At 40.2% G+C, this 17,310-nt stretch overlaps 1 protein-coding gene across 2 annotated transcripts in view; it reads left to right on the forward strand.

Moving 5' to 3' along the window:
* Positions 1 to 232: 232 nt before the first annotated feature.
* Positions 233 to 17,310, forward strand: part of Lnpep (leucyl and cystinyl aminopeptidase) — a 96,993-nt gene continuing 79,915 nt past the window's right edge. The window contains exon 1 of one of the 2 annotated variants that reach the window (XM_052750694.1): positions 233 to 520. Coding sequence is in view for 1 of the 2 variants with exons in the window: in XM_052750693.1 (XP_052606653.1) it covers positions 2,013 to 2,031 (19 nt within the window). In the remaining variant the exon portion in view is untranslated. Of the gene's footprint in view, positions 521 to 690; positions 2,032 to 17,310 lie in introns of those variants that run through there. The other variant, XM_052750693.1, reaches the window with a different exon arrangement.

Consider the following 17,310-nt stretch of genomic DNA (forward strand, 5'->3'; position numbering starts at 1 on the left):
AGGAAATTAGGAATTAGGAGACATAGCCCTAAAAAAAGCAAAAGGCTGCCCAAGGAATTTGCAATTTTTTTTTGATTTATTTTTTGTTGTTGTTTTGTTTTGTTTTTCGAGACAGGGTTTCTCTGTGTAGTTTTGGTGCCTCTCCTGGATCTCGCGCTGTAGCCCAGGCTAGTCTCGAACTCACAAAGATCCACCTGGCTCTGCCTCAGGAGTGCTGGGATTAAAGGCATGTGCTGATAAACAATTAGCTTTTGACAACTATGAGTGCTCTGAAAAAACCTGCAGGAGAAATCTTTGTAGAGTCTACTGTGCTTGCTGCTGTTTTAGGTGTGTGACCAGAGGATTCTCAGCAGGGGTGACATTTGAGCTAAGAAAACACCAAGCTGCTGAACAGTTTTGCAAGGATCTTTCATAATGGAATGGTTAACAATGCTCAATGAAACTTGGCAACTTCTAGGAGCCTCATGAAGGCCTCAGGGTCCAGCAAAGGACGGGCATGTTGATGTCGCCCCAGAATTAGGTAAGGAGTTTAGGGGTTACTCCAAGTTCAGTTGGTATTCATAGGACGTTGTAAATCAGGAGTGGGGAGTAGGGAGTATTGACGTCTTAAAAATATTGTACTTTGGTTTTATTTCTTAGAACGTAATTCGAATTTCCTTATGGGTTGAACAACATCACTGCCTCCTCTCTTTTGCCCAGGATATTTGTGCAAGCCCAGGTTTGTTTGCACCAGACGCCAGGGGTTGACAGCCTGGGAGGAGTGTGTGACAGTTGGCTAGCGCTGTGAGGCCCAGGCCAAGCCAAGTCGCCTCAGGGGCCGAGGCTATGCGCTGGGGGAGGGGCGGGGCGGCGGAGCAGAGGAGCTGTGACTGCTACTGCTGGGAGGGATAGAGGCCTCACCTCGGGGTGCTGGTGCCCCGCAGTCGGAGAGGGAAGAGCAAACACCCTTGAGAGCCTTCTCGGGGGCTCTTGGGTCGCACAGTCTCTAGGGGTCTCCTAGGCTGGTGGGGGCTGCCCCGATTTGTCACCGGAAACAATGGGGATTCCGGGCCCGAGGCAATGGCGCAAGTCCTGGGGGAAGGGGAAATTTAGCTTCCTCTGGTTTAGCCCTCCGGGGCCAAGCCGCGAGCCCTGGTGGCTGTGAGCAAGGGACTTGCAAGTGTCGAGTTAGGACGGGACTAGGCTGGCGGGCCTCTGTCTACAATCTCTTCGCGGACGGTCCGTTCTCCTGTATCCCGGCCGGTTTTTGTGATCTGCTCTCATCTCTAGGCCAGGCCCTAAGCAAAGAGCAAAGAACTGGCCAGGGCCCCTCCCTCCCGGGCCCCTCCCTCCCTCGGATCTGGGGTTTTGTAGCAGCAGCAGCAGCAGCAGCAGCAGCAGCAGCAGCAGCAGCAGCAGCAGCAGCAGCAGCAAGGCGCTCAGGTTCTGGAAGAGAGTCTTGTCGACAAGCGCCGCAGGGCTCGCTCCAGGGGTGAGGAAGAGCTCTGTCCTGGGGTCTAGCTCACCACAGAGACCGACGATCCCTGGCCCTGCCCTGCTTTCAGATCGCGAATTTAGCGACAGCCCCTTCGCTACCCACCGGCCGCGTTTCCGGGCTCAGTGCTGGGGTTGCGGCACCCGGAACACAGACGAACGCAGTATGTGCACTAGTTGTTGGAACCGGGGTACAGCTCTGCGGCACTGAGAGCTCGGCGGCCCCAAGTATGCCGCTGGGGGCGGGGCTTGCAGAGGCCCCGCCCCAGCCCTGCACGGCCCTCCCCCGCCTCTTGGCCGAGTAGGCCAGGGGTTGAGCTGCGCTCTGAGTCCACGCCTCAGCGGGTCTCTTTGCAGCAGTTGCGAAAACCCGGAACGAAGGTGTTGTTGCCGTTCGGCAGAGCGGCGCCGCCCCTCGCCGCACCTCCCCGCCAGTCCTCGGAGGCCTCGCTGGGCATGCTCAGTCCGCAGGGCCGCTTCAGCTCTCGTAGTAGGAAGCTTGGGGCGCTTGGCTTGTGAGGACCCACGGCGTTGCGAAGATGGAGCCCTTTACCAATGGTGAGTGGCTAGCCTGAGACTCGGATTCCTGGGCTTTCAGGGTCCAGAGGGTCAATTGTGGCACGGGGATCGGGCTGCTGGGTGTCCCCGCCCCAGGGGTTTCCCAGGAGAGCTGGGGGCGGCAGAGGGGCCAGGGCCGGCTTAGGGCGGGCGTGAAGGTCAGCCCGCTCCCGGGGGCTAGCACCGAGCCGCCAGGTGAGGCAGTGGCAAAGTTTGGGATGTTTGTGCGGAGGAGGGGGCGGCGGCAAAGTTGGCAACCGCAGTTTGTCCCCGGAGAGGCGGCCACTGCCCGGAGAAGCGGCGCCCGGGAGGAAGCCAACTCGCGATGGGAGCCTGGAGCTGTCCGCCCGTCCTTCAGCTAGCTGCTCTCACTCCTTTCTGTAATAGGGCGGGGTAGGGCCGCGGGCCTGGCAGCGAGATTTAGTGCACCGCAGGGAAGGAAACTTACCGGAGGCTGGCTGGTACTGCTCGGTGCGGCCAAGGTGCCGCCCCGTATGGCCACCTTTCTCTCTGCTGCTGCTGAAGCACTCCGTCGGACGACCAAGCTTTTTACCAGCTGGGGATATTGGTCTCCTAGTCGGAGATCCATTGAATATTAGTGCTTATATCATTAGGTGACGGGGTGAAAGTCAAAGCAGCCTATGTCCAGAAAACAGCCACAGACTTTTACTCCACAGCTTTGTCTGGTCCAGAAGTGCTGGAGTCACAATATAGGTGTGAGATGCCCCACCATTTTATGATGTTAAATATGTGAATTCACTATTAGGATGTAAAGTAGGAAAACTTAATAAACGATAGGACATACTGAAATTAGAGGATCCACTTTGCAGTTGTCATGTATTTCCAGTGTGGTTGGTTACTTCGGGTAGGTGGAAAATCAAATTAATAGGAGAGAAGCGTATGACTATTTGGGTGGGTTTCTTACCACTTAAGGGACTGGGGGGACGTTGCCCACTGTGTCCACTCTCCTGCCCGACTTTGTTGTGTACTTCATTCCTGGGTCTGTGACCTACACATGTTCTCCGTTTCCCTAATTCAGAATGTTTTATTTTACTGCCATCTTTCTGTCTGCAATGTTTACTTAGGTTTAGTAATGACAGCTTTAACTCTGAATTTTCTTTCTCATTTGTGTTCTATTTGTAATTACCAAGGCTCCAAGAATAGTATGATAAAATTACCGAGAGAATTAAGCAAGATTTGAACTGAAAGGCACCATAAAGACCATCTAGTACTTGAATGCTTAAAACAGGTTTTAGGTCCTTGCAAATCGATATTCTAAGGCTTTTTCTTCTAGGCAGGATTCTCAGATCCCCCTTGTTTGTAGGATTTTAAATATGAAATTTCACCCAAATGAAAACAATGTCTACACAAGAATGAGTCAGGTTTAAAGCTGGTTGATTTACTGAACCTTCCCCTACAGAATTAAAGTACATTCTCACACCTTAAAGTTAAAATCTTTTCTCCTCCCATAGGATATCAGCTTTTAGAAGTATTTGCAAATTGTCTCATTTGGGAGGACAGTGGAAAAATCCTGGAGAACAAAATAAAGAGGCAAAGGTTCAACTTTCATATAGGAAGTTGGATTCTAATTCTTTTCTGTCTACCAGATTTTCACAGTTGATGCTGCAGACTAGTTGGCAATGTGTCATTTGAGTTCATATGGTCTTACTTTTTCTCCTTTCACAAGGAAGATAGGAACTACAACATATAAAGTCAGTAACACCTTGGATACTGCTAATTTAAGGTGCTTTGAAGGTTTTAAGATGAACTAGGTATTTCAAAACTTTTGAAGGTTTTTGCTGTAGAATTTTCTAGTGTCTTCAAATATTATATAATGGAAACTCTATTTTTGTATTTAGTTACATAGCATGCACATGTAATTCTATAGGTAGTCTCTTACAGACTTTTATCGTCTTAGAATGTGTGATTGAAGGATTGCTTTATCAAGCTTAGTACTGGCTTTTGTTATACATTGATTCTCTTTTAGTAAATCTTTCTCATTTACATGTTCTTGTATGTCTCTGCATAAAGAGATATGTACGGGAATGCAATAAAGAACAATTTCAGTAACTCTGGATGCAGGTTTTTTTTTTTTTTAAATACTACCAGTAGTTCAACGACCTATAAGTTTGTAAGATAAATGAATTTAGTCTTGTCATTTCAGCCTTTAGTACTCATTGATTTCTGTGGTGTTTTCTGTAGTTTCCCTATTTTCTGTGAAATGTGCTGTTGGCGTGGCTCATCTTCTTGATCCTGGCTCTCTGCCCACAGTAATATAATGGGTTCATGTGTTAAATATCTTATGTTCATCTGTCCAGTTAATAACTCCTGGAACCCATTTAAAATTCATGTTTCTAGAAAAGGCCTATAAGGATGTACTTCAGTGCCAGGAATTCCTATTTGACTCAGGAAATATTTTTGGCCTTGACCTTGAGAGGAACTGTTACCACATTTAAGACCAGTCTGGCTTTGGTTCTCTGGAGACTTATGGGTAGAGGAATGTGTTGACTAGTATTTAGGATTGGTTTGACAGTAGCTGTCTTGTCCTGCCTTGTCCTATTCAGAATCCTTTAGGAGTAGTGACCTGGCTCTTTACCAGCACCACAGAAAGTTGATGGAAACTATCTAGGTTTTCTGAGATGGATACTAGATTAAGACAGCTAATTATTTGATGTCCATATGCCTCTGTCCTCATTTGTTTGGGATATTTCATAATAACAAATTTGTGTTAAGACATGCTAAAAGTCGGGGCTTAATTGCAAAATCTGGTTGAGAGGTCCAGGGTCAGGTCTGGAAATCTCTGACTCCTTTTTGAAGCTACTAGAAGTATTCAGTTAAAGAGAGCTTGGGGAGGTTTATCAGGTAAACAAATACAGACTTTACAAACATAGGGATGGATTAATTTTCTATTATTATTTAGTATATGTTTTGCTAACAGATTCTTGTTTGTGGTGTGATTACAAGTAAATCTAGTGGTTGGAAAATCATTGATATATTGAAGTGCCATAACAAAAAGCCTAGTAGAGGTTGTCATTTTTATATGAATAATATCACCTCCACACGAATCATTTTATTACTGTACACTGGTGCATAATCAAACAAGGGAGACCTCCTGTCTTTCAGAATTATGTCTTTTTATTTTTAGGTTGGTATCCAATTGAAAGTGTTTTTTAGTTTTTAAAATGTAAAGTCTTGACAACAAATTATCATGTGTGAGTTGTAAAGCAGTATAAAATTGTGATGCCATCTTTTTATCTTGTAAATAACAGTTGTTTTATAGATATGTGCATCTTTCTAAAAACAAGTTTATAGTATCATCTTAAAAATGAGAGCTTACCATGTACCATTTATGTGTACATTTACATATATGCCCATACATTTCTTTTGTTCTGTGGTGAATTTAAAGAAATCTCTAATTAAAGTTTTTTTGTAATGGGATGTGAATTAAATTGTGTGTGTGTTTTCCCTTTCTGCCTTATCTCTTAAATTACAGTTGGGGAAATCTGATATAAAAATTGAGAGTTAACCAGGAGTAATATTCCATGCCTTTAATCCCAGCACTTAGGGAGACAAAGGCAGAGGGACCTCTATGAGTTCTGGGCCAGCCTGGTTGACATAGTAAGCTCCAGGCAGCCAGGGCTATGAAGTGAGACCTTGCCTCAAAAAAACAACACAACAACAACAACAACAACAAAAAAATCAAGGGCCATCTAGCATCATAAAAAGTAGGTAGAAAGGGTAGCTAGAAAGTAGTCCAGTTTAAACTAGGAAGCAGTGTTAGAAAAATTCTTTGCTATTATGTATTCATTTTCAAAAGTGTCTTAAGACAGAACCAAGTACAGCATATTTTAGAAACTGTTACAGCAATGACTGTCATTTATCTGTATGTGATCTTTGAGAACTCAGTCTGAAAGAGATAGAACCAAAAAGAAAAGGGGTTATCATGTGGAAAATCCAGTGGTGATTTCATGCTCAGTAATTCAGTCATACAGCCTCTTTTAAATTCTTACTTTAGAGGTAGATTTTCTGCTATGTTTCACAAACATATCATCAGATGATGCTAGCCCAAATAAGAAATGGATTGAAATAATTTAATTTTGTTTTCATGCTAATATAAAAATGTATAAATATAGAAAAGGGAAAGCATTGCAACTTGGCATAAGATAATATTCTAATTGTGACAGAGATGTTCTTTGTTTTCTAACCTGTTCATATAATGTTGGTTACTAACAAGATTACATTTCACTAATGTCACATATCATCTCTATTAGAAAACAGCATTTTTATCTTCTCCAAAACTTAACCAAGATTACCCTGGACTTTGGGATAAATCCAGATTAGGACTGTGGTTCCTGGCAGTTAAGCTGTGTGTGATGCAGCTGTGTTCAGTCAGTTACTTGGTGTCTGGAAAACTGTGTGGGGTTGGAGTTGAGCTCCTGATACTAAGCTTTTGGTAAGGACCTGATGACCCTCCTGCCCCCCCCCCCCCCCATAGATATCCTTTCTGTTAATGGAAAACCAGGAATAGGAATGGTGGGAAATTTTGGAGCCCTTCTATTGTCATAACTTTTTATATCTAGTGACCTTTACAGAGAATGTTACTTGTTGCTCTAGTGTGGAGCACTGAAAGTATTAACAGGAAGAACAGAGCTGTTGTGTCCATGGAAGGGTCATCCTCAAGGAATGAAAGTGCTGGCAGGAAACAGAAAAAATTTGCTAGGAATTTAGCTGTACTACCTTCTTTTCTTCTAGTTAGAAAAATTCGGTCACTTTACGGTAGGACTATTTCCTGTCCAGAATATTCTGGATTTGAAGAAAATAAAATATAGACAAGACTGTAGTCATCCTTTTCTACCACGATAGCAGTCTTTTTCTGTTCTTATTGCGTGGTTTGTTTCACTTTGCTGTTGGTGCTTATGATTGAACAAAAAGCTGATTGATTTTAATTCCAGCCTTAGCATCTAAACTAGGAACCAAGCTGTTTGCCAAATAAAATTGAGGCTTGCAAGGAAGTTTCCAAAAACAATGGAGTGTTAAGTTTAATTATAGGAGACCCTTTGAAGTTCTTTTCCTTCTCATATGTACTGCTTAATGAAAGGCCTCCTGGGCATTCCACATATTTCCAGAATGTAGTCACTGAAACAAAATTTGACTCAGTTATCTGTACTTCTGCAGATTGAGAAGTCTAAACTTTTCTCTAACTAGAGGGTTCTACTGGAGGAGGCCAACTGATGAGGAATGAGGGGAGTTAGAGAAGCTTTCCCATATTTCTATGGGGAAAGCTGCTTCAGTCGAGGGATTGGAAAATGCAGGAGAAGTCACCAGGAGAATGGAGAATGCAATGAGAAGTCACCTCCTTGGGTTGATGTATTCCCTTTTCTTATAGCAAATGATGGCTCTGTGAAAGTGTTTTCCCAGGCAACTGCTTCAAGTGTCATAAAGGAAATTCCCAGTTGCAGAGGAGGCTCTGGTCATTGGTCTTGTGCTCGTGTGTGTGTGTGTGTGTGTGTGTGTGTGTGTGTGTGTGTGTGTGTGTGTGTGTGTGTTACTGTCCTCTATCAGTCTCTGCCTTAATTCCCTTGAGATGGTCTCTCCTTAAACCTGGAGTTCACTGTGTTTTATGACTAGGCTGGCAGCCAACAAGTATTGGGGATCCTCTTGTCTTCCTCCTGCAGAGTTAGAGGCACACGTGGCCATGTCCAGCTTTTTCAGAGGGAGGAATGATTCTGATGAGTCAAACTCAGGTCCTCATGCTTGTACAGCAAGTGTTTTTACTCATTTATTCATCTCTCCAGCTGGGGGCATGGTGTTTCTTACAGCGGAAACTTACTTTGGAAGATTTTACAACAACTATCAGAACATTCATCACCCAAAAAGCATTACATCATCCTAGGAATGAGAAAACTTGCATGGAGATTAGTAGTACAAACTAGGGAGAGCTGAGTGCATGAAGGACTATTCTAAGTCAGTATTGATACAGTGATATGAAGATAGTATAATGCTTATCCAGTTTTGGTTACCAAAAAAGGTTCTATGGTTTGGTTAGGGAAAGTTGCTGTGGCCCTTGAGACTTGAGAAGAACTGCTCTATCTAGATTTACCAAGATCTTGTATAGGAGCTTTGGCTGGCCTATCTATATACTTAGTAGCAGTAATTTTTCTGCTCTTTGAACTGGATGCTCTGTCAGTCTTTGGGGTCACTGATAGTGTCTCATCAGTATCTAGAGTGGGTAGCTAGATTAGGAAGACAGTTTAGGCTGAGCGTAGAGGATTGGGTGCTGCTCAGTGGGGATGAGAAGTGTATTATTCTCTTACACAGCACCTTTACTTATACAGTGATTACTGAGAGGTTTGGTAAATTTTCCAGTTGGTGGTAACATGCAGAAAATCATTGAATCTAAATAAGAGAGTCTTGAAGTACAATAAGGACAGATTTACTATGATGCTATTAACTTTGAACCTGTCTAGTTGTTCATTGCAGATGAGCACACATTTATGTTTCAATTAATTGCTGGTTTTAGAAATACTAAAATACTAGATATTAAAAATACTAAAGTTGAAGAACTCATACATCTGTTTAGTTTACATAATCGAATGGCAGTGATTGATTAGTTTAAAAATGTGGTTACAATCTTAGCTTTTTAATTATAGTTATTTTAATGGGCTAAATAAAAAAACTAGACTACAGATAGTTGTAAATTGGTGAGAAAAATTACTGCTTTAGTGATTTAAGATTATTATATACTTGTATTTTATTAGTCTGATGAATCAGATGGAAAGTATTTCAGAGACTTATCACAAAAAAGTATTTCAAAAGATTGTCTGCAAAATAATTACTTGGTAAAATCTGAGATTGGGCCTGGCAAATTTATTCACCAACTGAAATATTTTCTGATATGAGCTTTTTGTTTGTATTGAAATGTTATTCATTTCCCTTATAGATCCCATTATTGGTATTTGTAAGTGCATTCTCCTGTTCCTCATCCTGAAATCTACTTCCCTGGGCTTTGATCTCAGAAAACAGAGTGCTGTTATGTAGGATGGCATGTTTCAGAATACATGAAATCCATTATGAAATGACATTATATCCAGTCCTTTATTCTTTCTTCAGAGGTTAAAATTTCTAATTTTATAATTATAAAATTATATAAACTTAACTATATAAACTTAAAGTATAATTATAAATATCTTTAAAAGTTTATAGTATAAATTAAGAAAACTTGGTGATGAGCTACAAAATCTTGGAAAATTACTATCATGAAATCAATCTCCCCCCACCCTTCCATAAGAGCAACTCTTAAGGCCATTTGGTTCATGAGCATGGTCACAGCTTCAAAAGGAGACAGTGAAGAAACAAGATAATGAGAAAAACAAAAATTAAAAACATTAAAATTTTGATTAATATTAGATAAAATCAACTTAAGCCTAGTAAATTAGTTTTCAAGAAAACCAGACCATTTTTATCATCTAACTTTGTATCCAATAATTGCATCAAACTTAAGGTTGATCCTTTGTTTTAAAACTACCAGGAACTGCCCAGGAAATATCCTTTCTAATATAAATTTTTAAAACAATACTTTTTATTTTTTCTTTGAGAATTTTATACATGTCTACAGTGTATTTTGATCACATCCATTCCTTCACTCCAAATTCTCCCAACCCCCCTCCTCTTTCTTCATCTTCCACCCCACTCCCCACCCCATAACTCACTGACTCTAGTTAGTACTGCCCTTCTAAGTATGGGCATGATCCCTCACTGGAATATAGACAACCTTCCAGTATCCACTCCTCCAAAGAAAAATGGCCCTATCTCTTCCAGTAGCTATCAGCTAGCAATAGTTCCTAAACGGGATGTGGGGCCTTGTGAGCTCCTGACCCCCACTCCATGCTAGAGTTTTGACTGGCTTGATCTTGTACGTGTTACTGCAACTGTGAGAAGCTCTGCCATGTCCTGAAGATGTCACTTCACAGCATCATTCCCAGGCTCTTCCATTCTTTCTGCCTCTTCTTTTGTGGATGAGAGGTGGAAGGTTGATAAAGATGTCCCTTTTAGGACTGATCATAGAACTAAATTTTGATACAAATTCTTGGATGCTGTTTAAATTTCCTGAATTAACAAATATTCTTAGCACTGTATGTTAATTATGCAAAATAATGGGATTCATTAAGACATTTCATACATGTATATAAGATACCTTGATGTGTTTACCCTTTTTATTACACACAATTACCCTTTTCTCCATTTCTGCTGGTCTTACTGAATAGACAAATATTTTACATTTTTTTTGTTTTTTTGCTTATGTCTATTTTATACATATTATAAAAAGATACCTTCACAAATTATCTTTACCATATCTTAACTTACTCCAAGCTTTGTTTTTAAATAAGGAGTCTAGGTAGAATTGTGACCTGGCTCCTGTTCTTGGAGAGCTTACATTCTTGCAAGAGTAACTTTTTAAAAGGCTATGAGCCCAAGCTAACGATTCTCCTTGAGCACTGTCAGGTTGAGAATTATGGGTCCCTTCTCACAACTCTTCTCTCAAGCTCATTTAGTTTTATATTTTTCTTTATTCTTCTTGAAACTCTGTCTATGAATCCATCTTAATTTGTAAGACTGTATTGCACAAGATAGTGTTATGGTGAGCAATTCAGATGGCTTCATTCAAATTCTGGCTTCTCTCTGTCTGTGCCAGTAACTTTTAACTTAAAGATGTTACAGGATGTTGTTTTTAGCTTAAAAACTAAGTTTTATACAGATTTTTACAACTTTTTCTGTTCTGAGCAGTGGTTGAAGAAACATAGTGGTTTGATTGTGTTCTAGTTGTCCTAGTTACTGTTCTGTTGCTGCAAAGAGAGACCATGACCAAGCAACTCTTATAAAAGCAAGTATTTAATTGGAGTCCTGTTTACAGTTTTAGAGGATCAGTTCCTGATCATCATGATGGGAAGCAGACAGGCATAGTGCTAGAACAGTGTCTGACAGCTTTATATGCTCATCCGTAGACAGCAGACAGAAAGAAAGGGACTGGGCGTGGCTTGGGCTCTTGAAACCTCAAACCCACCCCCAGTGGCACACCTGCTCCAAGGACACACCTCCTAATTGTTTCCCAGTAGTTCCACTTCCGGGTGACTTAAGCATTCAAGTATCTGAGCCTATTGGGAGTCATTCTCATTCAAATCACTGCACCAGCCATAGTGAGATTTTTGAAAAATTTGGAATGAATTTTATTTTTCTTGTTTAATGCTTTACTGATTTGTAATACTTTTTGGGAATTGTGGCCTAAAAGTAGAGAAACCCTTCATCCCCACTTTAAGTTCTGGTGTAGGTAGGTTTTTTTTTGGTTCCCTCAAGTGAATGTAATGTGAAATACCTCATTATTCAGTAGAGGTGGAACCTACTTTAATCTTAGATTAGATTTTAAATATAGTTTATATTATAGGTAGAGTTGAAATAGACCAAAAGAGTGGTCTTTATAAGATGATACAAAGTCAATGTACTTTATTAGCTATCACTAAGGCCTGTGTTTTTCAGGCATCAGAGATACAAGTGTTTGTAATATCAGGCTCAGAGCAGCTCTCTTGCTGTGTTTCCTCACAAGAGGCTCAGTAAACTAGTTTTACTGATTAATTTGTGTTTATGTTTGTGACTGACATCTTAGTATTTTTGCTGAATGACTGTAACTTGGCAGCAGTTTTGGCTGAGAGTACATTTTGAATTTTGCAGTTTACCTCCCTACCTCTACCCTACCGTAGATTTGGATCTGTTTTTCTGTTTTCTATTTATTTTCTTACTAGAGGTAATATTTTGAACTTAAGAAACTCAAATGCTAGTGATTTTGACTAAGGAACTAAGAAGGGTGTCATTCTCCTGTAAGTATTGGGTGGCTGTGCAGGTAAATTACAGGGGAATAGAGTATAGAAACTAAGGGAAAGAGATTAGACTTTCTCACAGGAAAAAGCATAAGTGGTATGTTATAAAAGCAGAGATGCTACATGATTAGGATTTTGTTTGTTAAATGCTTATAAATATTTGTTTGACTCAGTATAAAAAATGTATATGTTTATTCATATAGGAACTGTTTAATTACATACAGCATATAAATAAAAACATATTTTTTAGTTAAGCATGAAACATATATCTGTAATCCTAGCACTTCAGTGGCTGAGGCAGGAGAATCTCCAGTTTGAAGGCAACATGCTGAGACCTTGTCTCAAACAAACAAACCCACAATTCTATGTATATTGTTACTTTGATTGTCATCTAACAGTGTTCCAAACATGTTGGATATTTATTGAGTGTTATTTTAGATTAAGATTACTTCAAAAAACTTGATTTGTATTCTTTTAATTTAGAGGTCTGTCTTTCCTCTTCCTTTTCTTAGAAACTTCTCTACAGAAAAGGATCTTTTTGTTTTTTGGAAGACTGTCTCCTATGCAGCTCTGGCTGGTCTGGAACTTACTAAGTGGGCCTCAAACTTGCAGCAATCCTGTTTCCTGTGTGCTAGGATTACATGTGTGAGCCCCACACCCTGCTTAGAACATTCTTAATTGTTCATTCAACTTCCCTTTTCAGTGAAATGCATGTATTGATCTTTGTTGAACTACAGATCCTATGCTTTACAGAGAGAAGACAGTATTTCTCAGTGTTTGAGAGGTGGAATGTGATGCGGGGGTAGGGAGTTTCTTTCTCTGAAAAAATTTTGAAGTTGAAGTTGGAAAGTGACCCAGTTGGGGGGTGCTAGAGAGATGACTCAGAATTAAGAGCACTGGCTGTTCTTCCAGAGGGCCTGAGTTCAATTCCCAGCAACCACATGGTGCCTCAGAAGCGTCTGTAAATGAGATCTGGTGCACTCTTCTGGCCTGCAGGCATACCTGCAGACAGAACACTATATATAATAAATAAATCTTGACAAAAAAAGGAAGGAAGGAAGGAAGGAAGAAAGAAAGAAAGAAAAAGAAAGAAAGAAAAGAAAAGAAAAGAGAGTGACCCAGTAGTTTCTTTTTCCATTTCTCATCTTCTGTACTTATTCCATGGCTAGAGAGCTGTTGTCCCTTTGAGGCCAAAGTAGTGTGGTTAAATCAATTTTTCTTCATGTGGTAATGTGGGGCCTTCTAGGGACTTGAATGGGGGCATTTTGCCCTTCATTAGAGAGCCACAAAATCAGTCCCCAACTGTTGTGAGATATTTGATTACACTGTGTAAAGCTATGTCACTATAATTGGTTTAATAAAAAGCAAAATGGCCAAAGCTAGGCAGGAGGTATAAGCGGAATTTCTGGAAAGAGAGAACTCTGGGAAGAAGAAGGGGAGTCACCAACCAGATGCAGAGGAAGCAGGACATGCACGAGGAGAGAAATGGGTTAATTTAAGTTATAAGAGCTAGTTAGAAACAAGCCTAAGCTAAGGCTGAGTGTTCATAATTAATAAGAAGTCTCTGCATCATTACTTAGGAGATGGCTGGCAGGACAGAGAAAGATTTGTTACACCCAACCAATTATATTTCGCTTTTAAAACTGAATTTTCTAATATCCCAGAGAGCTGATAAGAAGGCATAAGCAGGTCTTACACAATCTTTGATTAAAGAAGGTGAAGCTATATTGTAGCAGTTGATAGCAAGGCCATGTAGCTGGAGTTACCTCCAGTCCCATCTGGGCCCGCAGCCGCTCAGACCCAAATAAACACACAGATGCTTATATTATTTAAACTGTTTGGCCTAATGGCTCAGGCCTCTTGCTATCTAGTTCTTATATCTTAAATTAACCCATTCCTATTAATCTTTAAGTTGCCACATGGCTTGTGGCTTACTGGTACCTTACATCTTTCTTCTCATGGCGACGGCAGCTGGCAGCTTCTCTTGACTCAGCCTTCCACCTCCCAAAATTCTTCTCTCTCCTTATCCTGCCTATACTGTATTTCCTGCCTGGCTACTGGCCAATCAGCGTTTTATTTATCAATCAATCAATCAGAACAACACATTCACAGCAGCCCCAGCACTTCCCCTTTTCTTTTTTTTCAAAAGGGAATGTTTTAACTTTAATATAGTAAAATTACATATAACAGAACAATTATCAAGCAAGAATTACAGTTTCAATATCTAGTCTATTTATAATATCTAGTCTGTATTTGGCAAAATTAAAGGGGATATCCTATCTATCCTATATTTGTGAGTCTAAGGTTTCATATCTAACTTATCTTTTATCATGACTAAGGAAATTATAACTATCTACTCTTCAACTACATCAAAGACCTCAGAAGGATATAATATTACCTGAGAAATGGGAGAAGGATGCAAGCAACTTTCAAGAGTCTTGTGAGAGTAGACAGAGACAGCTGGCAGCCTGGACAGTCATCCAGAGTTCCTCTGTAAAGTTGGGGCATCTGTCTTCAGCCCACAGGCCTAGAGTCTCTCAGTTGCTTCTCTCTGTGTCCTGTAGAACATTTGGCAGTTTCCTCTGTGAAGCAGGAACCTGAAGGACCATTTCGCCAAGCAAAGTTCAGCGGTCACTTTCCTATGGGTCCTGCATGTCCAGTTGATCAAGCGGTCCAGGCAAGAACAGTTTCTTGCCCAAATGGTTATTTTTGCCAAGAAGAAGATGAACTCCATATAGAGTGTCTTCAATGCCTATCCTCCTCTCTGAAGTAAATCGGTGCTGCCAGGAGCAGACATGTCTCACTGTCCAGAAAGTCTAAATTTTTAAAACATTTTAAATGCCATATTCTGTAGGTCTTTGAAGTGTTTGAAGATTACTTACCTAATTGAGTTATATCTATGTATACCTAGAAAACTTAACATGACTATAAGTTTGACTATTATAGAAGACTGATTATTAATCTGTATTTCTTAATTATCCATTGCAATCTAAATGAGTTACATAAACATAATACCTTAAACAAGAGTATAAATATATATATATATATATATATATATATATATATATATATGTAGCTAGAGTTTTCCTGCCTGGCCCACAGTCAGGACAAATCTCTATCACCTGCCAGTCCCACAGCCGCTCAAACCCGACCAAGTAAACACAGAGACTTATATTGGTTACAAACTGTATGGCCGTGGCAGGCTTCTTGCTAACTGTTCTTACAGCTTAAATTAATCCATTTCTATTCATCTATACCTTGCCACATGGCTTGTGGCTTACCGGGATCTTCACATGCTGTTTCTCATCGTGGCAGCTGGCAGTGTCTCTCTGACTCAGCCTTCCACTTCCCAGCTTTATTCTCCTCCTTGTCCCACCTACACTTCCTGCCTAGCCAACGGCCAATCAGTGTTTTATTTATTGACTAATCAGCAACACATTTGCCATAAAGAACATCCCACAGCATATATATAAGAACAAAATCAACTCTAAATTTGTATCAGTAAACTAAAATCTATACCAGTGTAAAACATTTTAAACAAATTGTTCTTTAAAAGTAGGTTCAATAATCCACTCTTTTTATCCTATCATATCTATATCCTATATTTCCATATCATATCCCCCTTTCTTCTTTAGAAAGAGATTGCATTTATAATCAACCTGTTTTAAATAAAAATGTTGGTTTTTCTCTGTCCCACATCAGAGGGCTCTTCTGATATGGGACAGAAGACTCTCAACCTTTTGTTTTAGTAATATGCTTGGGTTTAGAGATGGAGTGAGCCAATTCCATCTCCAAAGCCAGCTTGGTATATTTGGGAATTTGGGTGTAGCTTCTCATACTACTTCCTGCTGGATGAGGGCTCTATATTCTTATGGGGACATAAAGAAAATTTTAGGATTATGGGGTAGTCTGTGAGGGTGTGCTGTCTGAGCCAGTTGCCTTGAAACCATTCTGGATGTTGGATCATCTGGACCATGGTGTCATCAGAGACCTTTCAGGGGATCTTGGCTGGTTAATAAACTATCACCTCCTCTAATTAAGAGGTCTCTCTTGTTCAAATCGAACCTTTATCGATTTTGATGATATCCACAGCTTATCTTCTCCTGTAGAAACAAAAGCAAAACCTTGTTCTCAGCGTAACACATATGCTGGTTTCCATTCTGAGGTCAGCACATCCTTAAAGTATATAGGCTGATTTAATTCTGTAGGTTTTTTTCTATTATCCAATGTCTCTCTGCAGCTGTTGTTCCTTTCTCATTAGCATTGAGACAATTAAAAGTTAATAAAGCATTATGCAGTCTATTTCTGGGGGTTTTTGTTACCCCTTTCTGTTTATTTAGCATATCCTTTAGAGTTCTGTTTGATCTTTCTATAACTGCTTGACCTGTAGGATTATGTGGTATACCTGTAATATGCTTTACATTGTAATAAGCAAAAAACTGTTTCATTTTACCAGAGACATATGCTGGAGCATTGTCAGTTTTAATTTGTGCAGGTGTATGCATGATGGCCATAACTTCTAGCAAATGAGTGATTACAGAATCAGCCTTTTCAGAACTCAAAGCAATTGCCCATTGAAATCCTGAGTAATTATCAATGGTATGATGTACATATTTCAATTTTCCAAATTCTGCAAAGTGAAACACATCCATTTGCCAGATATCAAGGCCATGGAGAGGCAAGGATGTCAGTGATATAATGGAATGACTAGTAAATTCATCAGTTGAGTTTGAGCTAAGGTAGAAAGTGTGAATTTTATCGCTGACCTACTCAACATGAAAAATTGGAGGGCATTTTTATCTTGGTGTTAATCTAATGATAAAAATCAAGTGACACTTTGAGAACACAGCCAAAAAAATACCTTAGTCACTACATAGCGCCACAAAAATAATTCCTATAAATTGTTGAAATGCGCATTGTGATATGTGATAGTGTGAAGACTGATTTCACCACTAAATTCTCCCTGAAGTTTCCATACATTCCTGCCTCCATTACTCTGTGTTTATGGAGTGCTTATATTAGAATGGAGTAGAGGCAGTATATTCTTTTTTCTCCTATAATGAAATGACACACAGTGAATGACTTAAACAACAGATTAATTTCCTTGTAGTTCTGAGGTTTATCCAAGATCAAGGTACCAGCATAGTTAGATTTTAATGAGGGTTTTCTGTTTTGCTTGCAGACATCCATTTTCTTTCTGTGTCCTCAAGTGGCCTTTCTTTTGCAAATGTGGAGCAAGCAAGCAAGCTTTGGTGTTTTTTCTTAAGTACACCATTTCTGTCAGATTCAGAACCTGCTCTCATAGCCTTATTAAACCTAATTATTAGAACGCATTGGTGCACACCTGTGATACCAGCATTTGGCATGAGGATCACTGCAAGCATGAGGTCAGCCTGGTCTAAGTACAAGT

This window comes from Peromyscus californicus, unplaced genomic scaffold, assembly GCF_007827085.1.
Source record: "Peromyscus californicus insignis strain IS unplaced genomic scaffold, ASM782708v3 Scaffold_22__1_contigs__length_63687245, whole genome shotgun sequence".
In the NCBI taxonomy this organism is placed as follows: Eukaryota; Metazoa; Chordata; class Mammalia; order Rodentia; family Cricetidae; genus Peromyscus; species Peromyscus californicus.